Raw genomic sequence first — 27665 nt, forward strand, 5'->3', positions numbered from 1 at the left:
GATGAGTGAAAATTGCAGAGAACAGGGCTAAAGGGAATGCCTAGAGTTCAAATTAGACCATTTGTTTGCTGGATCGGTGATAGTCCATATGGCACTCAAGCTTCTAATTTGTCCTCAAAGACATCTGATGATGGGGTTTTGTACAGGCTTAGCCAATCTAGTCTGTCAATATCCTTACCAGATACATGGTGAACAAGTTGTTCTTTTCCAATTTTTTTCTGTTGGCTTGTCATCCTTCTTTCAGTGTTCTTTAGTACAAATGATCTTTTCATCCTTTCTTCCATATCTTTTCAAGACATCTACTGGTTCTCATTGCTCTTCTCTGCAGTGACTCCAGGTGGCTCACACTTTTGTTGACATGTGCTCTCCAAAACTGGACACGACATCCTTATTGAGATGATCTAAACAAAGAAGAGGGGTTATTTTAGTTTCCCCTTGGACCATGTCCCTGCGTGCACACACACAGAAAACCTTTATGTAATGAATATGAATGCCATTGTAACATTGTTGACTTTCAGTTTATTACAGACTTAACTATATCTGCTCCCTACATGTTGATTCTAGCTCATACTTTTTTTTTTCTTTTTTTTTCTTTTGACATCACTTTCAGCTTTCCAAAGGTTTGTTAGTACAACAGCAATAATAAATGCAAGACTCAGCTGATGGTAGCACAAGGAAGAAGCAGACACAGACTGATTTACAAAGACCTGGGAATATAGCCAGGCACTGGTGCTCTCCTGCCAGGTATAAGGGTGCTCTTAATTGAAACTTTTCTCGTTATAATTTATTTAGGCATGCTGAGTGCAAGAGACAGAGCTGTTCCCAGTGGAAAGACATTTTGTTTCCTGAGTGGAAAGACATTTTGAATGTGCTGGTTAGACTGAACTTCACATCATGTCTTTTCAGGAAGAAGCATGCAGGCTAAATCACTGGATCAGACACTGGATAGTCTTCTAGGAGTGGGCAGACTGACTTAAAGTCATAGGATAACCCCTTTTAAAGTTTTGTCATCTTCACTCAAATTTACTGTACTTAGAGTTTGGAAAAATTAGGATTTTCTTCTGCTGCTGCATTCTGGAGTATGTAAAGAAATGGAAGAAGGGTCAAAATTAAGACATTGCCCTGAAGGTCCTTCATTTCTTTAAACAGTCCTGAGGAAAAGAAAGGGCTAAGATTCTTATATATATTACAAATATGGTTAGTTCAATTTTTATTTATTTTTTTTTTCTTTGTAGAAGAGAATGAATCCCATAACAGAAGCAATTAACCTTCATCTCCCACATTTTCTTTCAGGAAATGCTTTTCTTTGCTTATTCCCATTAAAGTTCTTCCAACAAATTGTACTTCACCTAATTCTGGTGATGATCATAGCTTATGTGTGTGACCACTGCATGCAAACAAAACTTGGTAATCATGTATATGATATGACTTTTCTTTGGTCCATAATAACGAATTTCAGAGGGCAGTAAGTGCTCCAATACAGTGGTATCATCAGAGTGTCAAAAAGTGAGCTCTGAGTTGAGCTTGGGAGAAATATGTATGAGAGGATGCTGTGTTATCTGTTCCACAATAAAATCTATGTTGTTGTCCATCAGTCAGAAAGGTATGCTATTAATATTTTTATGCTCTTGGAAGGTGCTCCAAAGGACTACTGCAGATAATTTTCTTGTAATGCTGTAATTAAAAATAAATAAACTTAAGATTTATCTTCTCTGCAAATTTTGATTCAGAATAGCACAATTGTTATCTTCTTTACTGACTTTACTTTTAGTATGGGAACTGTGGGCAAAAGTCTTTGAACCCTTCATCTGCAAATTACAAGACATTGGGTGGTCGGTATGATTTTGTTGTTGGTGGTGGTGGTTTGTTTTAATAAAAGATGTATATTCACTATACTGAGAAATCAATATGTACTGTTAGATTTTCTGTTTTGTCTTTTGCCTGACATGAGTTGCCATCCTGACAGGATATTGGGACTTATGAGAAAGCTGTAGAGGGACTTTGTCAGGAAGTGTACTGCCAGGAAGTGTAGTTAATGGTTTTAAACTAAAAGAGGGTAGGTTTAGATTAGATATAAGGAAGAAATTCTTTACTCAGAGGGTTGTGAAGCACTGGAACAGGTTGCCCAAAGTTGTGGATACCCCATCCTTGGAAGTGTTCAACGCCAGGTTGGATGGGGCTTTGGGCAACCTGATCTGGTGGGAGGTGTCCCTCCCCATGGCAGGGACGGCTGGAACCAGATGGTTGTTAAGGTCCCTTCCAACACAACCAATTCTGTGATTCTATGATGGGGCTGAAAACAAAGAGCATATTCTTCCTAGGACCTACTTTTGACATTAATAACAATAAGTTAGATTTTCAATTTATTTAACCTAGGTTAAAACCTCACTTTCTTTAATGAAATATACTATATATGTTGTATTAAACCATCTTCACCATGCTTTTGATCATCAACTTTCTTCTGAGTAGGGAAAAGCATTATTTTTCTCACTTCTGAAGAGGAAAATTTTATGGGAAGTTTGAACTTCCCCAGAACTGTTGTTATCAAAAAGCATACATTCAGCTTTTCCTGTGAGAATAGTGAAATATTTTTCTTGGGTTTCCTTTAATAAACACTGATTCCTCTGATGAATTTAACTCCCATAAAATAACAAGTGTATTGCATATAACTGTTGAAAAACCTGTACCATATTGTTACAGTATGTTTCATTTTTTCCCTCCACGTGTTCAGTATATTTATTCAAAGTTAGGCTAGATTTACATTAAAAAGAATCAAAAAATGCGCTGCAATATATTTCACATAATAAATCATGTTTTAACTGGACATGAAAAAAACTTATAAACATTTCAATACTCAGCTTTCTTTCCACTAGCGACAACTTACAACTATGAAATCTCAGATATGTTACTATGAAGAAGAGGGAGTTGCCACTTCTTTTAAATTTGCTTGTTATTTCAAGGATGGATGACATGTTTCAGTGTTTTGTTAAGACTAATATTCTGCATTTAATGATTGATTATAATGTTTTTGGTAGGTTATGATAAAAATAAAAAGAACAAACCACAAGGAAGTGAGATGTTTGTGGTACACGCTTCAAAATCGAACTCTCACTCATTGACTTTCCAATCTATCAATGAGCTGTTGACCAGATAACATTGTCTCTGACTTTTGGAAAATTTAGATTGCCAGAAAATAAATTCAGGCAACATGTAAATTCATGGAAAGTGAATATGTCTGCCCAGATCCTAATCTGTATTCTCAAAAAATAGATCTCCATGTTGCATTAATGTCTTAATTTGCATAATAGGTTTGATTAAAGGGGTGGGGGTGGGGGGGTTGTTTGTTTGTTTGTTTACTGGGGAAGTGGTAATCAGTCTTGACATGTCTACTCAGCTGAAAACTCGCTGATATCACCAGAGTCTTTGCTATGATAGGGGTGAGTGAGAATGTCAGACTTTGTACTTAAAGAAAGTTCGACCTTTTTCACATCATGAGAGGAGGCAAATAAGTCTTCCTATACCTCCTCTCAGCCCTCTCTCCCCAAGAAAAGATAGCAAAAACCTTTATGGGAAAGATTTACTGCTTCTGAGTTATGCCGACATTGATGGGGATCATTCTAGAATTTCCAGAAAGCAGATAATTATGACCCAAAGCCAAAAGGAGCTCTTTGTTTTAAGAAATAAGGACAAAATCCATAAGAAAACTAGGTCAATGAAACGGCTCTGGCTTGCAGCAATTCAGTCTTGTCCCCTGCAAACAGTTGGCTGAGTACAAGGAGAATAAGCTAACAATCACAAAATCAGAAAACATTTCTGAAAATAATGTAAAGAAAGAAGGAAATCATCAGTTTTCAAACTTTCAAACTCAGTGCAAAGTACAGGACAATGGTGATGGGCATCATTTAGAGCAGTGATCACAGTAACATTCTTGTTAAATTCACCCTGTTGGTAGTGGGTCCTCTTACAAGAAAAGAGCTGTAACTTCAATGAATCATTTGACATGATGGCACTGTAATAATGTCATGTTGGCATGGTATGGAAGTGGCATTACAGTAGAACTATTTCTCTTTCATCATTTTTAATTGGTTTGAAGTGCATTGCTCCTTTTCATTACGCGTTTTTTCTTTCATTCACTTAAGAGAAATTACTGCTGTTTTTCTTCTCCAGGGTGATGAAGAGGCTAGCTTGGGCCTTCCTATCAGTCCTTTCATGGATCGCTCTGCTCCTCAGCTGGCACACCTCCAGGAATCTTTCATCACTCACATTGTGGGACCACTATGTAACTCCTATGACTCAGCAGGGCTGATGCCAGGAAAATGGATAGAAGATAGTGATGAATCAGGAGACACTGATGAGCATGAAGAGGAAGATACAGCAGAAATGGAAACGTATGAAAATGCTGAATCCAGTAAGTTACTCACACTTATTTTTTTCAACAGAAAAGTTCCATATTGTGACCAAAAACTAAGAAGTCATATTGTAAAAGCATAGAGACCATGTTCATGTTCCGTGTAGACCTCTCCGGAGTTAGTGATTCAGTGCTGTCCTTGGTGAAGTTGTCACGAGGTTAGTCACATTGGCACTCCCTTCCCTGTATCTCATCTGTCTAGAAAGCACCAGCCTTTATTGCCCTAGTGATACATAGCCTTTTCTCTAACAACCTAAACTTTTCTATTCTTCCCCAAATCGTTCCATGCCCAAAGTTCAAAGTAAACATTAAATAATATAGTGTGCACAGATTTATTTTAGTATCCACCAGCTCTACAGGATCATCTCTCTAATAGCAGACAGAACTACAGGTTTCTGTGGCAGATTCACATTTATGGAATTGTCTACCAGATGGAAAGCTATGAGGTTGATAACCAACAGAGACCACAAAGCATTGAAACTGATGTTTCTGTATTAAAAAGAAAGACGAAGGATGTTCTCACTTATCCATTCTAGGGTCTGGCCTTACTTTTAAATTCTTAGTCACCATTCATCTCATTGCTGTATTGTGCAATATTCTGTGTCCCTGCTAGTCAAGTTCAACAATGCTGTTTTTAAGTTTAAAGCACGGGCCATCATTAACACTTGCCATACTGAAAACCAACCATTTTTAGTCATCTGTTTCCTTTTCCGTTTTTCTTTTCATAGAATCATATCATAGAATCATAGAATGGCTTGGGTTGGAAGGGACCTTAAAGATAATCTAAATCCAACACCCCGGCATAGGCAGGGATGCCACCCCCTAGATCATATTGGCCAATGTCCCATCCAGCCTGGCCATGAACACCTCCAGGGATGAGGCATCCACAACTTCTCTTGGCAACCTGTTCCAGTGCCTCACTACCCGTACAGTGAAGAATTTCCTCCTAATGTCTAGTCTAAATCTACCCTCTTTTAGGTTAAGACCGTTCCCCCTGTCTTATCATTACGTGCCCGAGTAAAGCGTCCTTCTCCATCCATAAAGACCCCTTTATGTATTGAAAGGTCTAAATTAAGAGTCTGAATTGAAAGGTCTCACTTGAAAGGTCTCCCTAGACCCTTCTCTTCCATAGTAGAGGTGCTCCAGTCCTCTGATCATCTTTGAAGTCCTTCTCTGGACTCACTCTAACAGGTCCACTTCCTTCTTGTGCTGGGAGCCCCAAACCCGGATGCAGTACTCCAGGTGGAGCCTCACAAGGGCAGAGTAGAAGGGGACAATCGCCTCCCTCGACCTGCTGGTCACACCTCTTTTGATGCAGCCCAGGATGCAGTTGGCCTGTGCTGCATGCACGCAGTGCTGGCTCATGTTGAGCCTTTCATCCACCAGAACCCTCTAGTCCTCCAAGTCTTTCTCTGAATGGCTGGTCTCAGTGATTTCTCTCAGGCCATACTCCTGTCTTGGAGTGTCGTTACCCGGTTGCAATACCTTGCACTTGGACTTGTTGAACCTTACGCAGTTCACGTGGGCCCACTTCTCCAGCCTGCCCAGGTCCCTTTGAATGGCATCCCTTCTTTCTTTGGTATCAACTATACCACTCAGCTTGGTGTCATCTGCAAACTTGCTGAGAGTGAACTCAATCCCATCATCTATGTCATTGATGAAGATATTGAAAAGCACTGGTCCCAAGACAGACACCTGAGGGACACCACTCATCACCAGTCTCCATCTGGACATAGAACTATTGACCACTACTCTCTGAGTGCAGCTGTCAAGCCAATTCCTTATCTACCAGCAGGTCCGCCCTTCAAATCCATATCTTTCCAATTTAGAGATTAGGATGTTGTGTGGGACTGTGACAAAGGGCTTACAGAAGTCCAAGTAGATGACATAAGTCAGTCTTCCCTTGTTGACTGATGCAGTTACTCCATCGTAGAAGACCACCAGATTGGTTAGGCACGATTTACCCTCGGTGAAGCCATGCTGGCTGTCCCAGATCACCTCCTTGTCCTGCATGTGCCTTAATATTGCCTCCAGGAGGATTCATTCCATGATCTTCCAAGCACAGAGGTGAGGCTCACCAGTCTGTAGTTCCCCAGGTCTTCCTTTCTACCCTTCTTAAAAATGAGAGTGATCTTCGCCTTTTTCCAGTCACTGGGGACTTCACCTGACTGCCATGATTTTTCAAATATGGAGAGTGGCTTGGCAACTACATCAGCCAACTCCCTCAGAACCCTAGGATTCATGATGTTCTACCTCATTATAATATTTTATTATTCAAGCTATTGCTTTTATGTTTTTTATCTTTTTCAGAAACTTAAAAATGAAAGTATCAAAAGTTTTGAAATACCCAAAGAAGTTCTTCCTGCTTCCTTCTTACTGAATGTGAGGTGCTCATCTCAGTTATACCAACATATTAAAAACTGTTCTCTTCTGGTTCCCTCAATTCTCTGTGACTATATGGATCTGCATTAGGAATCTACAGAATCTTTTGTGTAGATATAGAGGTCTTAAAAGTTATTAGAAATTTGTTCCTATCATCAACATAGTTATGGATGTTCTAAACTTTCACAAAACTTACAAATGAAAGGTTGAGATGTGAGATACATAAATACTATGTGTTGTGGAGATGTTGGTAGAGATGTTTTTCTTGATGGAAAAAAAAATAGGTAGACGGAAATATATAGTTGTTGCAGAAAATGTAGCTCCTGATAATTCACTGAAACAGCAGAGATATATGTAGAGTTATGAAAATTTAAGGTAGCCTAAAATTGATTTATTTTGTTACTATACAGGAACATGTAATTTTCTCAAAGTTCTGTTGTAAATATAAAAATCAAACAGTCTGTAGTGATTCAGACAAATTTTATCACCACAGCAAATGCTCAGTGGTCCCTGCAGAGAGCAGCAAGATGCAGGTCACCCAGGAAACCCAGAAGGGAATGTCCTGCTGTGGTATTGGCAGAGTAGGGGCTTCTTATTAGTGCTAAACCCGAAGGTTTCATACAGAGAACCAAGGGCTTTCTAATGAAGGATTGAATTGGATTTGGTCTGTGCTCAGTGAAAAGCTCTTTGTTTCCAGTTCAAAAGCTTCAAGGGCTAAACATTTTGGACCCTGACACAGACATACTTCAGGCAACCTGCAAATGCTAATCCACGCAAATTTATTTGGTACAAAACATTCCTGTACGTCACCTTCTTTAAAAAAAGAAATCAGCAGTTGTCTTTGGAGGGGTTATTATTTCAGTTCTATCACTGACATTGCCACTGTTAATGATCAGGGAAAATTTTCAAGCTTTGTAGTGTTAAGGAGTTAACAATTTGTGTTGGACAGGCTATACAGGCATAGGAAAAAAAAAAAAAAAAAAAAAACTTCAGAAAGCAAAACACTTGTGTCAGGAGCCCTGAGAACTAACAGTGACAAAACCATTTTTCAGATTAACAGGAAGGGACTGATGAATCAAAAACAGAGATATGAGATACTTCCTGATAGCCTTTAGCTATGTGACCACTTCATCAGTGATCAAACTCTGTTGCTGGAGCAATGCCGTGTAAAGGCTTTGTGATCGTCTTCACTGTAGTTGGTAGAGTAGTAAATCTCAGTCTTTGATGAGGGAACACAGGAACAGGTTTCTTCCTTTGCTTACTAATGCTTAATCAGTTTGTTATCCTCACACAGCACTTCTCAGATCAAAGGCAGAATGTGAGAAAACACAAACAGGCAAACAGGATTTTTTTATTTTTTTTTTCTAGAGCAGTGAGCAGAGATCTGTTTGGGGATAGGGGTTTAATGTCTGTGTTACAAAGTAAGATGATCACTGTCTTGAAGCACTTAATCCCAAAACAGTGAGTGGAAACAGCTCAGAAACATATTTTGTGCATAATTGTTCAAACACTAGATGTCTCTGTGAGCTATACGGTAAGTGACAGCATGCAGTCCATGAGCAGACTAGGCTGGGGCTCAAACAGTGTAGCAAAAGTTTTCTCCTGGAGGTCTGGGTTGACATGACTTTCTGAGTTTTTAAGAATCTTTAAGTTTGTGATTTTAAAAATCTGTTGGTACAATTCCTGTATGTTATAACACACCCTACTTCCTACACCTTCAGTCTGTTCTACTTCTTCCCTCACAGAACATTAACATCACGTGGTATTTTACAGGAAAGAAGAAGTTCAAGAGGAGGAAAATCTACTGTCAGATCACTCAGCACCTGCTCCAGAACCATAAAATGTGGAAGAAAGTAATTGAGGATGAGGAGAGGTTAGCTGGGACAGAGAAGCAAGGCGCAGAGCAATCCACACTGCACCAATCTTCAGAACAAATTCAGGCCATCAGGGAAGAGGAGGAAGAGAAAGGGAAGCCCAAGAGGGATGAAGAGGAGAACACAACTGTAGAACCAAACCAATGACAATATTTACAGCAGTATTTTAAGACAGATTGACTCATGCACAAACTCTTTCTCAAGCCAGCACAGCATTTAGACACAACACTGTAGAAGTATGGGATTATGCGCCTACAGCTGTTTAATTTGTTTCTCTTTCTTTTTTATGGTGAGGTACATTGTTTAAACTCCTATGCTCAAGGAAGCTTTCACACTGCGACACCGGCTTTTACAGATTTTCTTTACAGAGATTTGGAGGTGGGGGTGGGGGATGGAATTATATAAATATATATATACATAGCCAGGGTTATTGGCTGCGCACTTCAGCAAAATACATTTAATGATATATTATGGTCACTGTGATATTTACAGAAGGAAGTTATCTAAAGAAATGCTGCTTCTAAAGCACATTTGCAGTTAACAGTGAGGTACCAGTTAAGTAGCTTTGCTCTTAATGCTGAGGGATAACAGTTCCAAAGCTTTACATGAATGCCAATGTATCCTGCCAACATATACGTGTGCGTGAGGGGGGTGCTTGTGTGTGTGTGTGTGTCATATAGCATAGTTTGAGTTCTTATCAGACTAGCTGTAGCACATGTCCCTATACATGACAATGAACAGGAGGCCTGCATTATAGAGAATTTGTGCCCATGAGGAAGGCGGAGCCCTTTGTGAGGAGTTCTGTGTTTCCCGTCGTCCTCTAAGTCCTGCATTGCACACTGGCTGCAGGCAGCAGCCTTGCAGTAGGACCCATGCTAGCTTCATCTCTGTCTCCTTCTCCTCCTCTTCTGGCATTTCTCAGACTGCTGGCAAAAGGGAAATGCCAGGACGTTTATTTCCAGGGAGGTTTATGAGGGGTTGTGCAGCACACTGCTCTTATAAGGATCTGGCCCTCCGTCCACTTCTGAGTGTGTGAATGGCATATATGTTTCAGCAGGAGAGAGAAGAAAGCAAATGTGCATGCGCACATGGAAACTAGAGGCACACTGCCATCTTTCCACCCTAACCGTATGCCTCCATGCATCAGTGGCCAAACATAACAATTTTGGAGCAAAACTAAGTCAACATCTCTTGAGAGCAAAGAAGGGGAGCATGGGGGTCATGCCTCAAAATAAAATGCAAATGTTGCAATAGGAGAGGGGTGGGAGAATGGTGCCAGTCCTGCGTATGTCTCAGCAACCACTCACATGAGCTTCAGAGAGCTTGTTTTTTCGGTGTGAGGGCTGGATGGGAGCAGTTTGTAGATGGCGTTCTGCTTAGAAGCAGCGTGTTTGATCCCACCAATATACTTATTTTTTGTTTGCTGTTTTTTTTGTTTGTTTGTTTGTTTTTTAATGAGAGGAAAAGATCAGGCCTGTAGAAGAGCAGATCTTTTTGTTTTGTTATGTTTGTTTTTCTCTGTTGTTTATGCTGTGAGCCAAATGTCTATTTAAAAGGTTGAATATTCACTTTCAATATTTTATTTCACAATATTATATTTGTCAATGATCAGCTATCTAGATGTAAATATGGAAAATTTTTTATGGGTTCCTGTAGATAATGATATCTTTAAGAAAAAGAAAAAAAAAGAAAAAAAGGAATTTTTTTTTGTAAAGCTAATTTTTTAAAGAATAAATACAAAAACATTTTTATACAGTGTAGCCATTTTCAACCCAACAAATGAAAAAACCCAACAAATGAAGTCTTGAATACGTGTAAAACCTTCTAGGAAGCCACTGGTCTACAGGTTCACGGCTTTAGCATACTAATGCTCTTTGGGACTGGCGGCACCAACCAGTACCACACAATTTACAGGTTGTCTTTGTTGATTTTCCCCACAAAAATAATTACACGTATATATATATATATATATATATGAAGATCATTATCTCTCAAAAATGGTTTGACTACATATGTTTTTTATATGCTAATCTTGCAGTCCCTTGCCAAAAAGAGGATTGCTTGTTGGAGTGAGAATGCTTGTGAAAGGAAGAGTTTGTAGAAGTCCTTTCTATACATGTATTAAATTGCTGACATTGCATCCATCGCGTTTTGCCATTGTTATACATTTGCAGTATTTCCCCGTCCTGTTGATACCTTCCCCAAAATGTTAGAAAACCCTCTCTATCAAAGCCAACATGTGCTGTCAGAGTTTCTTTTTGCTTTGCATAAAGAGGATTGTGGTTTCTTTCAAGCAGAGAAGATGTTTGCATTTTGACAGAATGACTGTAAAGCATGACTCTGGACGCTCTTACCAGCAGAAAAATTTAGTCAGTGGTTTTCAATGAAATCAGAAGAACAAAGATCCAAATTTCACTATTGTTTTACAGGGAAAGGATAAAATTAATTCAAAAGAAAAAGTGCCATCACTTGAGTGTTCTCCAAGATCTAAGCAAGTCTCCACCAATTTCAGCTTGCATTGTTTTCATGCCTTTTCTGTTACTTCGATTAACCATTTAATTTGGGGTTTTCTTGTACAAGTGACATGCATATGTTATAGTACCAGAATTATTTAATGTGTTTCATTCTGCCCTTAAAAATTAAACATAGAGATGCTTTAAAATATCACATCTCTAAGCATATTTTTCTTCTTTTTTTTTCAGTGCATGCTCACTGGAACTAGATTTTTTATATTGATTTTATATTGCTTTTGCTAGAAGAAGAAAAAATTTATTACACAAAGTGTCAGTGGGTGCCCACTTGGTAAAATTAAGATGAGCCAGAATGAGGTCAGTTCTTGTGACTAAAGTTTCATTAACTCATCTAAGCAAATATACAAGGTTGAACCAAGAAAAATTATCCTAAAAATATTCAGAAAGGGAATTATTATATTTTTCTTATTCATCATTGTCAATAGGTTGTCAATAGGTAAAATCACATTCCACTCTAATTTGTTGAGCTTTCTTTCTATAATAACAATGCAGCTGTTATAAATTACTACATTGATACACGAGCCTATTTGTGGGTGCAGTTTGATTAACTCAGGACTTTTACAGTATGGGAATTGCAGACAGGCGATTTATCCAAACTGCTAGCAAAGAAGCAAAAGTATCTGGGACTGGTGATTTTTTTTGTACTCCACATAATTAATGGTAAAATCCAATTTCTGCAGGTATTCACTCCTTATCAATCTGATTTTGCATCTTTGCAATGTATTTCTGGAAAAAAAAAATTAACAGGGAATTCCCCAGGATGTAACACAAAGAAAATATGAGATATTTTATATCAAATGTGTGAATACATTTGTTTGCTTTTTTTTTTTTTTTTAATAGATAGTGAAACAGTGACTTGTTTTTAGTTTTTATTTTTGTTGTTGGTTTTTATACAAGTCTCTTGTCCAAAGGAGGCAAACCTTTTGACCCGCAGTTACAGCACTGTTTTTGAGGTTAGACCTTGATGCTTTTCCATTTTGTGCAATCCTTTGGAGTTGCAAACCCTAAACAAACCACAACCTCTGCAGTATGTGGGGGAAAAAATAAAAAAAAAAATACAAAGAAAAAAAAAAAAGAATTGTATCATCAAAGTGTTCAGAATTCTGGTAGGATATTTAAAGAATTGATATGGGTTTCTGGTATGTACATTGTGTAAAGGGGTTCATCAAATGCTAGAGAAAGTAAGCCCTATTTAAACAGTGTTTTGCAGTTTAAAAAAAATTAAAATATATTAGTTTTCAATTCTTTAAAAACAGAGAGGGAGAGAAGTATCAGACTGTTTTCCAGATTCAATGTTTTGCTTTTTCCACTGTAATGGCACCTGGGGTCTGATCCTGTTCCTTTTAAGTCTAGGAGGTTTGCTGTTTCATTAAGTTGGAGGCTTTTTGTAGGACTTGCAGCTTCTTGTGCAGTGAGAAGAATGCTCTGCTAATCACGTGGCAATTACATATAAACCTATTTGTCCCTATATTCCCAGTTTGCTTAGTAGTCATATGATGTTTACTGTGGAATATAACTTCTCTCTTTATGCTTGTGGTGCAGAAGGAACACAATGAAGTAGAGATTATGAAAGCCTCAAATTAATTATTTTATTACCTTTTCTCTTATGAGGAGTCTAAGATTTTGGTTTTCAAGAACCTAAAACAATGTCTGGAAGTAAAAATTTCTACCACTTTCAAAGTGTCATAGTTTATTTCTTATGTTCTGATTTTTGAGGGAAATTGGCATTACGTGTTTCATTTGATGTACAGAATGTGTTGACACACCTCTAAAAATCAGTTGCTTCCTCCAGTAGAAAAAGCAGTTGATGTGATTCTGTGAGCCATAGATCAGAAATAAGTTTTAGGAATCTACTAGGAAAAAGTAATTCTCCAGCATTTCTTGCAGCATTTTAAATTTCCTTCCTCTGTACATGAAATCCCTTACAGAAAGGTGGATAAATGACTGTGTCACAAATACCCTCCCCTGTGACCTTGTACAGGGTGCTGGCTCTCATAGCAAATGACTGCCACATTCTAGGTATAGATGGTTCCTAGGCAGATGTGATTAGAGACTGCATTTTTAACATGTGTTTTTAGATACAAAAATATTTTTGAAAGTCTAGACTGACATCTCTACTTTCCTTCCCTCCTTCCCTCCAAAATGCCTCAGGTAGTAGAATGCAGTGTGGACAAGCCAAGGTTCTAACCAAACTGAGCATCGGTCGGTGGAACAGCTCACGAGCACTTCCCAGCCTATGTTCCAGTCTGGGCACCTCTGCACCCGCTGCTTCATCCATGCTACCAAGCTGTGAACTGAGTAGGTGTGGAGTGGCTGTCAGTTTAGGTACTTGACAGGCTGGGACTTAGGATGTTAGAGAATTTTGTCTATTTTCAAAATGAACCTTAAGCACTTCTGAAAAATTTTGTCATCAGCATAATTCATCCAAAGGTTTGTGGTTGGTCCCAGGTTTTAATGAAGTAGTTTTGCAAAGCCTCATAAGTTACCTGGCACATCCTGCTTGGTCTGTGTGGGGGTTTGATCCTGTGGTGGGGTGATGGTGAGGGGGTTGCTGCTGATGTACATGGGTGGAGGTTTGGATCCACCTTCTCACTGTCTTTCCATTGGCACTTCCAGAAGTGCCAGTCAGTGTGAACCTGACTGTGACACCTGACAGTATGAACCAGACAGTGTGAACCACTGCAAACCTGGCTGTGCCCAGGGCTGGGACCTAGAGCAAGCACAGGATGCTTGACCAGCAAACACCCCAGAGATATGCATCAGCTGATCCAAGTGTGGGAGAGGCAACACAGGTGTACTGCAGTTTATTCTAGAGAGGAACCGTCTAATAGAAAGGACATTCAATAGGCTGGGAAGGCAGCAAAGAGTTTGTGGCTTGTCTTTCTCAGAAAGCAGAGGCTTGACTGTTGGAAAACCTTGTGATTCATAAAAGGTATAGTAGTTGCTATTTCTTTTTTAAGCACTGTTATGGTTGAGATGTTCCAGAATTACATGTTTAAAGCAAAAAGATTTCAGTTTAAGCATGAGCATGAGAATCTTGAGTGTTAAATCAGAGCATGTGCCTCTCCCTGGTCTGCTGCAGGTTGGAGGCAGGTGTGGACACTCACTTGTTCTCTCTAGTCTTGGACCTGGATATTGGTTTGAGAAGTTGAGTATTCCTTTTCTTTGAAAATCAAATGTTAATCCCATTGGAGTGAAGTAAACCTGGAGTTTCAGGGTTTTTAGTTGATGTTGCAGCATTAGTTAAAATGGTCACAGCATTAAAGAGAAATGTTCCCACTAACTAGGGCAGAGGAATCTTCTTTTCAATTTTTAAGTGACTCAACAAATAAAAGCACCCTTTGACATCTGAACGATTTTTTTAAAATTATTTATTTATTTATTTTTAATGTTAGTAGGAGTAAAAGCCTATAAAATTGAAAGGAAGGAGTAAAGAAAATATGCTTATGATGTGTTCTCAGTGTTCAGGCCTCCTGAAGAAAATGTACCTGTTAAGTGTTGTTGAATGGATGGGGAAATAATTGAAATCAAGGTGAAAAATATTTAAGCAATCATTGGAAAAACTAGCAAAAATATTAATTTTTGAAGGCAAACTTTGAATTAGAACAAAATAACACCAGTACATTTGAGAACAACTGAGTAAGATAAATCTTTCTTTGAATTTCATCGTTTTCATTTAGCAAAACAACATTCCTCTGGAGGTAAATCAAAGCATGGTTTTAGCCCCTGCTGTGGAAGTTATTGAATCTCCATGTTGGAGGGAGCAGTGCAAGAGTTACCCTCCATTTACTTCCTAATTATGATTTATTCAGAGTCTTTTATTGTGATTTGCTTGGCAGGCAGGTGATTTTTGATGAAAAATTCATCACACCTCCTCAGTAGGATGTAAACGTTGCCCCTGTAAGTCCCTGCCTGAAGTCTTAGGGAGATGCAAGCTCCTCAGGAGCTGGCTGGCAGACGAGCACTGATTTATTTCTGGAGAGTCCATTCTCACAATGGCAGATGGGGGCAAAAGCTTGAGCTAGTTAACAATACTTCTTTGGCAAATCTGAAACAGTAAGTATTGCACAGCTTGAAAGCTTGCCAGCATCATTTGAGGTGTATGCAGAAATTCCCCTGAGTGCTTGCAGATGTAAAACAATTCCTTCTCAAAGGTGATTCGTTTATGTATAATCAACTGGCCATGTCAGTGGTCTGTTGAGCTGAAGTATGATGTAAAAGAAGGATTTCTGATTGAAGTTTTCTAGTCCTCTGTAATCAAAGAAAACTTTTATTGGTGATACAGGATGAAAAAATGATAATATTTATTTCAATTGAGATTTTTTAGGTAGCTGTACTGTGCTTGTTGTTTCTTACTTACAAAGCTGTGCTTTGTGGTATGTCCAGTTTGGAAACTGGACAAGAGGTGAGAGCTGTCCTGCTGCTGCTGGCATATGAGACCTGGGTGCGCTAAGGAGTACACCAAAATTTGCAGACATGGGAAGTCTTTTCTCCCAGGAGTGACTTGGATGGGAAAACACGTGCGTTTCTGTTTTCTGGCTGTGTAGAAGCATAAGAGCAGACATAATGGACTTTGCCACAGCTGTAGGCTGCATATCCTTTTATGACTGAAATCTGTCCTGGCTCAAGGGCTGTAGAAAGCAGATTAAACAAGCAAGGTGCAGCACACGCCATGGCCCCAGCGAGGCAGGCATGCATTTGCTCTCACATCTTCAGGCCTGCAGCAGGAGCTGTGCTCACACTGTCAGCCTGTGTGGATGGTAGAGGATGCAGCAGGAGGGAAAAAAAGTCAGATTTCAGAGCGCTGTTGTCGAAGTAGCTGGAGAAATACCTGTGGATAAAGCAATCCAACTCTATACCCACCTCGCCATGGTTGGCTCACAGCTGTAGCCCCAAGCGCAGTGGGCTTAGATACTCTGTTTCCCAACACCGTCTTCCTTTATCACAGCGAACACTTGCAAACAATTAATGTGAATTAGCAGTTGCTTGTTGCTTTTAAATATTTATTTAAAGGAGAATTGTTTTTGTTATGTTGTTCCTTGACCCCAGTCATTTTGCACCCATGCTTTTATGAAAAGGAAAAATAAATATAGTAATGTGAGCAGAGAGAAAGCAGTTAGTTTGCCAGGCATGTACATACTTTTTTGGGTAGAAAATCCATCGTCTGCTAAGGCTATGTTCCCTTTTTGAAATTCCTCCCTGATTCTGACACACAATTAAAATCTGTATTTGAATGCAAAATTTTCATTTTAGGTCTTTATAAACCTTAATGCAGTACTGCAGATGGTATCTAAAAGATCAAAGACAGCATTTATTACTGCTATATGGTGTTGATGGTATTTTTAATATTTCAGCTATGTCAACATACATTTGGTCATTACTTTTCTAAAGTCAAGTCTTCTTGAGTAATCAATGTAAGATGTTTGCATGATGGAAAGTAATTTAAGTTCACTTTTTAAAAAGATGTGATTCATACTGTATGTTATGTTTGTTTATCAGATAACATTTTCACTGAGGGGTGGCAGTTTATTTTTTCTAAGTGCTTTTGATAGATGAACATCTGGGACATTTTCCAACAGAAACACATTTTCTAACCCTTGCCTCAGCAACTCCAGTGGAAGTAGTACCTTTCAAAAATAATGGTTTTCCAACACAGTTTTGCTATCTGGCTAAAAATATGCAAGTATGCACAACACATACAAGCTATATTTAAATAAATAAATAAAATCCCATTTTCATTGAAGTAATTAAAAAAATCAATCCAGCAAGGTCAAAACACTTGCTGAATGAAAATTTTGGGTGTGTTGATATAATGGACATGCTTGCTTCCCGACCAAATTTTGGGGCCAAATCATACAAATTTTGTATTTTCAAATCCACAAAAGGCCAACTGAGGTTTCTGAGTTCAGAAAACCCCAAGGAATTGTTATCTCCCTTTATACCCTGTGAGCCCTTACTCCTGTTGACTCCCAGTGCTGCGTTGGGACCCCAGGGCACTGCGCTCCAGACAGATTTTGTGATGTTCATTCAGATTCAGCTTGAGCAACACATTTCTGCAAATCTCCACTAAATTTCCAAATTAATCCTTCCTGAATTTTTTCACCTCAGGAGGTGAGAGAAAGGGGGGAAAAGTAATTTTTTTACGGCTGCATTTGAAAAGGGTTTTGGATACCTTTGTAAGTCCTTTGAAGCAATATTTTGAAAAATAACTGCCAACCAAAGTGGCAATGCAGAAAAGTGCCATCTTGTTCAGGATTTGTACACACCAATTTTTAACACAGTGTTCTTTTCACTAAGTACTACATACGTTAATTTATATTTATATATTGTCAATATTGTTGTAACCAAGCTTCTCCTTTTTAAACACTTCAAGAAAAAGGCCTTGTATTTTTAGGTGATTTTCATAAACGGAATAATTCTTTTCCTTTCACTAGTATCTTGCACTCAGTACATGTAGCAATACTTAATATATTCTCTTCACAAGTATTTGTTAAGTGATTTAGTTAATGGCTGATAAATGTTTTGTACAAAATAGATTCTGTACAGGAAAAAAAAATCTTTTAGATAAACATTATTTATTTTTACTGTTTTGTAAGTTAGACACTATAATGAAGCTCCTTTTTTTGCCAGAATTACTGGAAGTGCCTCTTGGTAAAATGTATTATACAGTAAATACGTATTCAAAATTATTAGAAATACTTGTCACAAAATGAACAATGTGGATGTTGCAATGTGAAGACAAATGTACAACATAAATATAATTCTGTGGTATACTGTTTGCTGTGTTTCTTCCTTTATCAAACAAATTTGCTTTCAGTGCTCAGCTTTCTGCTTAAGTGCCAGGCAGCAGATGATCTATCACCTCTTCAAACTCCAATTCAGTAAGGTTGGTGGGAGGAGTTAATCAAGTTTTATATCATGTCCAAAATCACATGTTCTCTCTGAGCCTTCAGGTGGAGGGTATAAAATAGGTGAGCATCAAACTGCAGAGGTAACTGATAATACTAGACAATCCTGAAGAAGGATTTTTCTTGGGCATCATTCATACTACATAACTTCCAGCATAGACAAGGCAGATTTCTAATTTGTTTCACGGCCAGTTATGTGACTAAACACCGAGCTGAGCAGAGGGTGAGGTGAGGGCTGTTGGCTTTGTGGTGGCTGCCAGGCACACCCCTCTCCTGCTCCGCAGTGTCCCTGTAATCCTCTGCTGAACTTCCACCAGCTTGCCAGCAGCTGTTTGATAGTGCAGCCATTAAAAGTGTTTGCATTTTGCCATTGTGTGTCCTGCCAATGCAGAAGGTATTTACCCTTTCTCCATCTTGGTTTTTCTCCTGTTTGGGTATGACAGGGTTATGCTGGTGCATATGTATCATATATTCCTTCTTCTGAAATGTTTGACTATACCATAAAGCAGGTAAATATTGAATTACCATTCTATCTGCCAGCCCTGCTCTGTATGTGATTGTGACCCTTGCTCACGTTTATTGGCATCTGATTATTTGTAACTTTACCAGCAGAATTCTGCACTTTATTTCAGATCACTAATAAATACCACATTAAATGCCGCATGACTCAGACAATCTGTTAGAAGGCTTCATTATAAACATCCTTCTTTAATGAAGACCAGTACTTCAACATTTGTCGTCTATTCTTCAGTCCAATGTGGACCATACTATTTGAATGTGCTTTATATGTTATGGAAACTTTCAGTCTTAGTAATGCAGAGTAGCTAATGTTTCCAGAGAAAATGAAATGTGTCACCTTAATAGTGTTTCCCTTATTAATCACAAAAATAATGTTAAAGTGGGACGTCAGTAAGTTAAATCAATTTTCATGCAACTGTTTTGACAAGTATACTGTCATTCTACAGTGCAAGATTTTGTAGTCCATAATGTGGACTAGTATTGATATCTATTATGAAAATTAATTAAATAAATAATAATAAAATAAATAATTTTACAGCAATCTAATTTTCCCTATTTTTTCTTAAGTTTTATTACCTACTTTCATCAAAATTTGGAGAGCTTTTCAGACACCTTGTTTGAAATGTTTGACTAAATATTTTCTGTATGTGCAATCTATTCCAAGCTTCTTTTCCTATAACTTAAAAATTACAATTTTCAAAATATGAAAAAACATCAGCCACAAATCTGTCTGCTAATTTTGAAGTGCCATCAGTTTATCTGTTCTCTGGCTTAAATTCTGAATGGCAAAAATGTAAGGAAATTTGCACCAGGCAGTGATTAGAAATGTATTAGTTGGGAGCACTGCCAGCATGACAGTAAAATATGGATATACCTATTCTAACCAAGATGCTCATAAGGCTGCAGCTGGTCTGTTCCAAGCTTTTAATAACTCCATAGCATGGAATCATTTGATCCAGAGATTCAGAGCTGCCAACAGAAAAGCACACTGCTGGAGTGACAGAGAAAAACTCTTCTCATTCAATACACCTCATCACAAAGATGAGGCTACCAAGGTAAGAATGCACTTGTCTTTAGAAATCACAGAACTCTCTCTGGAGCTCTTCAAACAGTGAGAGGTTCCCATGGGAAGGGATGAGCAACAAAACACAGTAGAAGCAGTCAATCTGCTAATGAGACCACACATGAGCATGCCTTTCCTGCAGTTCTGGTAAAACATAAAGGAGACCTTGACGCACAATCAGTAGCAGCTCAATTAAATGCTGCATTTTCCAGGTGCTCAAATTACTCTCAACTGCTCAAGCAAATCTACTGCCTAAACCTCACTTAAAGTGTCTCACTAAATATAGAAAGCTCAGAGAATTCTTGGCACTCTGCTTAACATTACTTTTTTTTCTTTTTTTTTTTTTTCTTTTTCTTTTCACCTTTCAATTCTGTCACTAAAATCCTGTGGAAAAGACATTATCCCTTGTGCCACCATGGGCTCCCTTGATATTATTGGTGTTTCACACATGACTAATATGTCAGCTGCCTAATATCTTGGTGCTGCCCTGACTGATGGGGCGAGTAGCTCTGGGATAGGCATCTCATCTGAAGGTGTCTTTTAACTACTCCACAGTGGGATCCCCAAAACCTAGCAAGCTAAGGAGAAAAAAAGGCAGCTACATTGTTGAGCAGCTTCATAATCAAAGCTTCACATACAAAAACTGTCTTAATTCATGATACATGGGCTAAAACATGCAAGTTTAAAGTCTTACCTAAGGCTTTGATGACTTGTGCCATGCTCAGTCTGGACTACTAGTTGTGATCACTAAGTAAGCCAGGATAGATGCAGTTATGATTTGGAAGCTTGATATGGATAAAAAGTTGCTGCAACATCTGCTTATCTGCAGCCAGGAAGCAAACAGAAGAAGGGTCCTGTTTGATCTGCCTGATGATTTCATTTATAGTGACTGTTGTTGTTGCTAGTAAATTACTTCTCTTCACAAGCTTTTGCACCTGGCAATTGTTTATTACCATGCTTGCCAAAGGCATTGTATTCAACAGATTCCACACCTTCAGCATAATAAACTGTTCTTTAGAACTTTACACCTTCTCTTTCCAAATTTTTAACCTGAATCTTATGGTTTAACCCTAATTCAAGGAACTTATCTGCATTACAGAAAGTGCTGTGGGATTTTATGAAGATTAATGGTGTTAATCCCTAGTAGTTGGCCAAATACCAGTTTCTCTTATTCTATTATTCTAAACTAAAATTATGCCAAAGCTACAGTTACCCCCTGGAGTAACTTTCTGCCCTGAAGAGCTGTATCATTTTGATGGATCTCTATTTCTCCATTGCATCCCCTCAGAACTGCATTTCCTCAGGGTTCACTGGGATCTTTACAAAGTGTGGTTTTATATAGGTACACATATTGCTTCCCTTCTCCTTAAAACTCTAGTTAAAACCTGTCTGGATCTGTAATTTGAAGGACGTCATCATTGAAGGACAACCTCCTACCACTTTTACCTGATCTTTTACTTGGTTACCTTGTGCGACTGCTTTCAAGATAATCTACAGCCATTGAGTATGCTCCTATATATTAACCTAGCATGGAGAACATACATGGTGAAGGTGGTGGTGTTCCATTGTAGGGCTGCAGCAAGTGCTAAATTGAACTCCAACTGCTATTTCCTCAAGTGCTTCTAATAGCCACTGTGTATCTCTGGTTCTCCAATATGCAAGTTTTGTTCTGACAGTGGTTTTCCTATTCATTTATTTGTCTAACAAGGATCGCTTTATCAGCTAATTGCAAACATCTTTGCTGCATCTGCTTATCACTGACTCCAAACTATTTAATTCCCCGAGAATCACAAAAAGCAAAAATGTATTTTTCATAAATTTTGAAGTGAAATTATACTCAGAGATGTTTCTTTAAATGAAATTGTTGCTTCCAACCCATTGTGCTTTCTAAATTGCTTTTATTCTGGCAGCTGCATTTCCAGACTCAAGGGTGGTGGAATGCCTCGAGCTTACTGCTCATTGGACAATGATTCAGATCTGGATCTGTTTGATTTTTTTTTTTCCTGAGCTCTGCACAAACTTCCTTCATGGTCTTCAGCAATCATGAATGATTTCAGTTCCTCTCCCTCAAAGGTAGTTATTACTTGCTATTACTTTACAGACAAAATGCCTGTTTTTGTCTTCTGCATCTTCACTCCTGCAATGTGCTCTCTGAGGGTTTAGGAGCTCACCACAGTAGGGGGACTCTGGGCCACAAGCAGTTACTGCCACAACTGTCTCTCCTTTTGCATGAATCATTGAAGGCACAAGAGGGCAGCTCAGAGTTGGAGCATTCACAGAGTAACATAAATAAAATAATAAAAGATAATTTGATCAAGTGTCAAGCTAAGTAGTTGAGAACTCATTCTGCTGGAAGTCTGTACATAGCTCTGCTTTCTATGGCTTGAGAATGTGCTCTCTGTCAGACCATAGAAATCACATGATCTCCAATTTTAAGATAAAATGACAACATGGTCTATCAAAATCTTGCTTATACGTTTTCTGGGTTTCTCTCTCTTTTTTTTTTTTTTTTTTTTAAAGTCAATATTTTCCTTTTATCAGATAAAACCAAAAGTTTCTTTGCAGTATTTATGTGTGTATTCAGGTTTCAGTGTAACGTTTATATTTGCAGGCAAGCTCCTAAATGTCTGTTAGAATATGTTTTGACATAACACCTTTTACAAAAGAAAAAATTCATGTGTCTGAACACTGGTGTTGTTTTGTTGTTGTTTTTATTTGGGGTGGAGGGAGTTGAGATCTTACAAGGTTAGCATTTTTTCATGAAATGTGCTTAAAGAAGCAGCAGCCAGTTCTGTGGAGCTTCACCTTAGAGACCTGCTGTTGGATGGTTTAAATACTTACTCACAAACCTGCTGTGTGATTAGAGTATTGATTTGTCTATGCATTAAGATTACTCTTGTCCCAGCTATTCACCATAGCTAGACTAGGCTTTGTAAATGTAATTCATTTAACCCTGTACTTTAGAAATGAAGGTGGTCTGGCTTCTAATTTCCTGTAAAAAACACAAAGTAGGAATGCAAAGAAAATGGAAACAGACCTTGAGGAACAGCATTTATCTGATCCTTTGTCCTATATCTGCTTTCAAGGCTTTGTTTCAATTATAGAATAAGCATTATAAGTAAGCAATTTCTTTTGGGACTATGGGAAAGCAAAATCTTTCTTTGATTAATTGTCTAGTGAGCTTTCAGGGAGTTTTGTGACATTGTGCTTCAGCAGTGCTTTACTGTGGTAGGCAGTGAAAAGAGAAATCAGAGTGAGGATTGCCATAACAGGTGTCATGTGCTGCATCAGAATTGGTAGTGATTTGTTTCCCATGTCTCAGTTCTCGTTAATAAATCAAACTAGGAGATCTACTGCATCACCTTCCTATGCAATATCTATTGTGTGAGAGGCTTGTGAGATCGATAAACTCCTACCTGGATGACACTTTCTCCTCTGCCAGATGGACTCACTGAGTTAGTTTTAGGGAGGATCTTCTGTTCATTTTCTTCAAGCTTCTGGAAAATAACTGTAGAGGAAATAGATATGACTGTTGCTGAGGACTGTTACAATTAGCTCATAAGTGAATGGTGATGCTCATTTGGAAGGTGTAAGCAAACTTTCCATAATGAAAAACATCTCCCTTAGGGTGGTTTTGGTAAAGTTCCAGTTAAGATATTATCTACACCTATAAAGAAGTCAGAAAAGGGTCTATAAAGAAATTCCAGTAAAAGACCAACTGTGATAGTAAGCTGATGTTGAGGATTTACAGTGACACAAAAATCCAGAAATGATGAGAACATTGCACTAAACCTGATAGGCCTCATTCTTTAAAGCATTACTTCATCTTAAACTGCATAACACCCCCCCCCCCCCATTTTTTTTTCTTTCTTTTTTCTCTCAGGGTTGAGAACTATGCCCCAGAGCTTATTGATAAAATTTGTAGTGTAATGGGGTCTCAGATGAATTATGTGAAAGAGATTTATATAATGAATATGCTATTCTGAATATGAACTTCACCTATATTAAAAGACATTGTGGTGAAGGCTACCAGTGGCAGAAAAACGGAAGTTTGTCAGAAGTCATTGGAGGAGACAAGGTCAGCAACAAAGATTAAAGATTAGGCAAAACTAGTACAGATACTGTACTGTGTAAACTCCATTTTCCTAATAATTGAAGGAAACAGGCTAGAAGCTGCTGTCAGAAAGAGGCTGAAAGAACTCTTAGTTCTCCTAATCGCTATGGGCTATTAGACACACTGATATCTCTTAGAAAAGGGGAGAAGAGATTTCCAAGTTTCCAAACCAGCCAAGTAAGGATACAAGACATATTAAAGAACAAAATGTGAATTACGTGCAGTGTAATAAAATTCCAGCCACATTAAGAACCCAAAATGGAGATATAATGAAGGAATGGATAATAATTTGTATTAAGCCTAGGAAAACAGAAATCTGCTCCAAGGTGCTGTGTTTGGCACCTCACCATTTTGAGTGTCAGTGGGGTTTTAGCTGCCATGGCAACATACCCAGCTGCAGAGCATAGAAGAGAGCAAGGAGGGGGAAGGAAGAAGAATTTGTAGTTAATACCTTCTCTGTTTGTGTAATGAAATCTCGCAAGTTAGCAGAACATGCAGGATTTATAATCTTTCTCAGTTCAAGTGACTGTGCTGAGAACCACATCCCTCCCTATTACATGAACTTCCTGTTTCATGTTGCCATTTCAACAGCCATAACCACGTGACAGGAGAAACACAGGGCTGGAATGAAGTTTGCAAAATTTTCCTTTAATTTTGGCAAAGAGCTTGACTGATTATCTAGTACAATTCTGTCCTCTCTTTTGATGGATCTCTTCATGCTGGTTTTACTTCATGTTGGCAAGGGCTTTGCCCAGGGGCTTTGTGGGAGTACTGGGCATACTGGGAAGAACCAGTGCCTGGATTGGAAAGTTCTGTAAATAACCTTTTCACCCAACATCCTATCTTATCACTCACAGTCGTGTCTCTCTCTCTCTTCCCGCCCCCCCCCCCCCCCCCCCCCCCCCACTCCCCCCTCTCCTTTTCTTTTTTCTGGCCCATTCTGCTCTGAAATCTTTCTTTTCCTGGGAATGAGCAATTAAGAAGATCAGGATTATTTTTTCTCTCTCAACAAATCTTTGTCACGTGCTCCATCAAACTTGTAGCAGGTTCCAAAGAAAAATACCCCAGGGAGGGCTTAAGTGCTCTCCAGGATTTCGAGTTATGGCACCCGGCATTGCTGCTTGCTGTATGCCCAATGTGCTGGAGTTAATAGGAGAGGAGGAGGGAAGAAAAAAAATGAGGAGGTGGGGAAGGAGGTTGGGGGTAGATGAATACCAAATTCTCAGGCAAAACAGGAGACAGCAGCCCCCCCTTCTCTCCCCCCCCCCCCCCCCCCCCACCCCCCATGTTTATTCCTTTCTCTTCCTCCAGTATAAGTTGTACTGTCCTTAGTCTGGGTAGTTTGTAAGAGGTGCTCTTTCCCTCCAGCTTTTCCTATTTCTATTTCAGCCTGTGAGTTGTTCTTTACTTTACTTCTTTCCCTCCTCATCTAAGGAGAGGGAGTGAGAGAGCGGTTTTGGTGTTTAGCTGCCTAGCACAGTAAAACCACCACGGACCTGAGCACGTGCATGAATGTATGGGTAGGTGTAAGCGGTAGAGGGAGCTTACCTAGAAAAAAGGGTAGGCACCATCTGTGGAGATTTATGCTGCCAGGTAAGATTTGTTTTTTCTTCTCTTTGTTGTGTTGCCTTTTTGAGAGGATGTCTGCTGTGGTCACCTAGTCTAGCAAGTGCAGCTCCTATGCCTGTGGGCTGCCACATAACAAAGGCATGTCTAAGGAGGCTTATTGCAAAGCAGACATGTTTCCAATTGGGGGAAGGACTTTTTTCATTGCCTGGAATTTGAATGAGTGGAAAGGCACTCTGGGAGCTGCCTGGTGGTGTCTCAGCCCACCGCATGCATGCTTGAAGGTCTCTTCCTTGGACCTGACCACCCAGCACAGCCCTACATGCCAGCCCTCAGAAGGGTACAAGCCACTGCTGCCCAAGCTGTCTCACAGGTGAGCTAGTGGGCCTGCTCTCAATGGGATGGGAAGTGATCCCATGGGAGGGGGCTCCTGTACCCTGGCTGGCTAGAGCCAGAAGTGCGAGGAGGGATCAGTGCTCCAGCTGTGAGCTCTGGTGATGTGCAGGGAGATGCTGTGACCACATAGTGATCCTTCAGACAGTGTCACCAGCTGGGGTGTACGCAGTTGTAGAGAGCGTAACAATGTTTGTAAAGCTCCCTTCACTTCAGGGCACCTGCTCTAGTGACCTTCTTTCCCATTAGAATGACTGGTGATACAATTCCGCCCAATTTATTTATTTCAGTAAAGGCAATTTGAAGGTGGAATTCACATGGTTTTATTTGATTCTTCATAAGCGTGGTAAAATGCCATGTTCTTCCCACCTTTATCCTCACAGAAAATAAAATATTTCTGGTTTTGATAATGTCTAGTTTGGTTGTGTCCAAGAGAACCTCTGCTAATTTGGGGGCTGATAGTACAGAATGTATTAGAATAATTATGCACTGTTTTCACTTATGTACCTACTCTTCTTTGACTATTATGGAGAAGAGCAGCCTTAAATAAGGGAAGCATTTCCTAAGATATTTTCTTAGTCTCTGGTAAAAGTTACAAAATGGATTTAGAAAGACTAATCCATGGAAGATCGATTTACTAAATATCTTCAGAGATCCTTGAAGACTTCGGAGTAAGCTTCCGAAGATGCTTAGGAAATTAGGAAATACTTCTTAGAGGGTATCTGGTTGAAGGAAGAGAAAATACATTGTCTGTATGTATACATATAACTGTTTATGCTTTGGTAAACTTGTTTTGTTCTTACCATATGGTTACTTGCTTATGAAAGAGCTGAATACTTTTACTGCCAGAAAACCTACATTTTGGGAGATTGTGTGCAGGCTTAGTAATAAGGACACATAAAGCCAATGAATATATTTTTATCATTGCACATATTACGTAGTAAACATACTTACTAAAAATAAATAGCAAATCTAAATCTAAATATTGTGCCAAGTTAATTGTTGCTCAGGTCATACTTTTAAGCTATTAGTGAATAGACAGAATACACTTAATCCATATAATAATATCCTTTCAATTAGGAGTTTGTCTTCCAATAGATATAGCTTTAAGAAATGTTTGTATATGTGCATGTACATCCATACATAAACACTTCTGCAGTCATTAATAGATCAGGTAAAGAATGTATGGTTATATTCATCTCAACTGAGTGTGCACAGACATACATAGATTTTCACGGGGAGAACTACATGAAGTTTGCGAGATACAGGATGCTTTAATTTAGCTCTGTAAACTTGAGGGGGTTGAATTTGGTGTCTGCATTTCTCTTGTATTGTCAACGAAATGGACAAGGAGACAACAAAATGGACAAGCACTCCTTAAACAAGGAGAGTGGTGCAGGCTGAACTCCAGCTCTTTGTCATTATCAGTGTAACTGGTCCAGAAACCTGACCACAAGGAAATGTTGTGCCACTGTTTGGGATTATTCTTTCCAAGCATTCCTGCCACATCTGGGATAGAAGAGCTGACATGGATTATCTGTCTTCCGATTTCATGGAACACTGGAAAAATATGGTGTCCAAGAAGACAGGGCAAAAAGCTAAGGTTGTTGCTATAATATCAGTGGAACCAAAAAAAGTGTTTGAGCAGCACTAGACAAGTTTGTGGTCAGTGAAACACTCATCTTTATACTTGTTGCATGAAAGAGGAAATATTAGAGCTAACATTGCAGTGGTTTGTGGTACCCCTGGGCCCTTTATCCTGCTCTCCATTTTGTGTTAAGAGCTTCACTCAGAGATATTATTAGAGCATCTAGAATGATGCTCTGAGATACAAGGTCGGAGGTTGCTCCGGGTCAGAAAACTACTGTCCTCTGTAAGGCTGCACCATAGTTACAAATAAAACCTAC

The 27665-nt window shown here is 38.9% G+C and overlaps 2 protein-coding genes and 1 long non-coding RNA gene across 13 annotated transcripts in view; 2 read left to right on the forward strand and 1 right to left on the reverse strand.

Moving 5' to 3' along the window:
• Positions 1 to 17973, forward strand: part of PDE3A (phosphodiesterase 3A) — a 264734-nt gene extending 246761 nt beyond the window's left edge. For 7 of the 8 annotated variants that reach the window (XM_072040693.1, XM_027458268.3, XM_072040695.1 and 4 more), the window contains 2 exons: positions 4168 to 4408; positions 8564 to 17973. In XM_072040693.1, the coding sequence (XP_071896794.1) occupies positions 4168 to 4408; positions 8564 to 8811 (489 nt within the window). In that variant the 3' untranslated portion in view covers positions 8812 to 17973. Of the gene's footprint in view, positions 1 to 610; positions 2455 to 4167; positions 4409 to 8563 lie in introns of those variants that run through there. The other variant, XM_072040690.1, reaches the window with a different exon arrangement.
• LOC140002908 (uncharacterized) lies at positions 268 to 24622 on the reverse strand. Its single transcript, XR_011810544.1, has 3 exons — positions 24251 to 24622; positions 23102 to 23193; positions 268 to 401 (listed from the first exon to the last, which is right to left on the reverse strand). It is a non-coding gene; the product is annotated as an uncharacterized lncRNA (long non-coding RNA).
• SLCO1C1 (solute carrier organic anion transporter family member 1C1) overlaps positions 21624 to 27665 on the forward strand; it is a 30346-nt gene continuing 24304 nt past the window's right edge. Inside the window, exon 1 of one of the 4 annotated variants that reach the window (XM_072040719.1) lies at positions 21624 to 21758. Coding sequence is in view for 2 of the 4 variants with exons in the window: in XM_072040726.1 (XP_071896827.1) it covers positions 25308 to 25392 (85 nt within the window). In the remaining 2 variants the exon portion in view is untranslated. Of the gene's footprint in view, positions 21759 to 25099; positions 25393 to 25588; positions 25739 to 27665 lie in introns of those variants that run through there. The other 3 variants (XM_072040726.1, XM_005017066.6, XM_072040717.1) reach the window with 3 other exon arrangements.

Source organism: Anas platyrhynchos, chromosome 1 (genome assembly GCF_047663525.1).
Source record: "Anas platyrhynchos isolate ZD024472 breed Pekin duck chromosome 1, IASCAAS_PekinDuck_T2T, whole genome shotgun sequence".
Taxonomy (NCBI): Eukaryota; Metazoa; Chordata; class Aves; order Anseriformes; family Anatidae; genus Anas; species Anas platyrhynchos.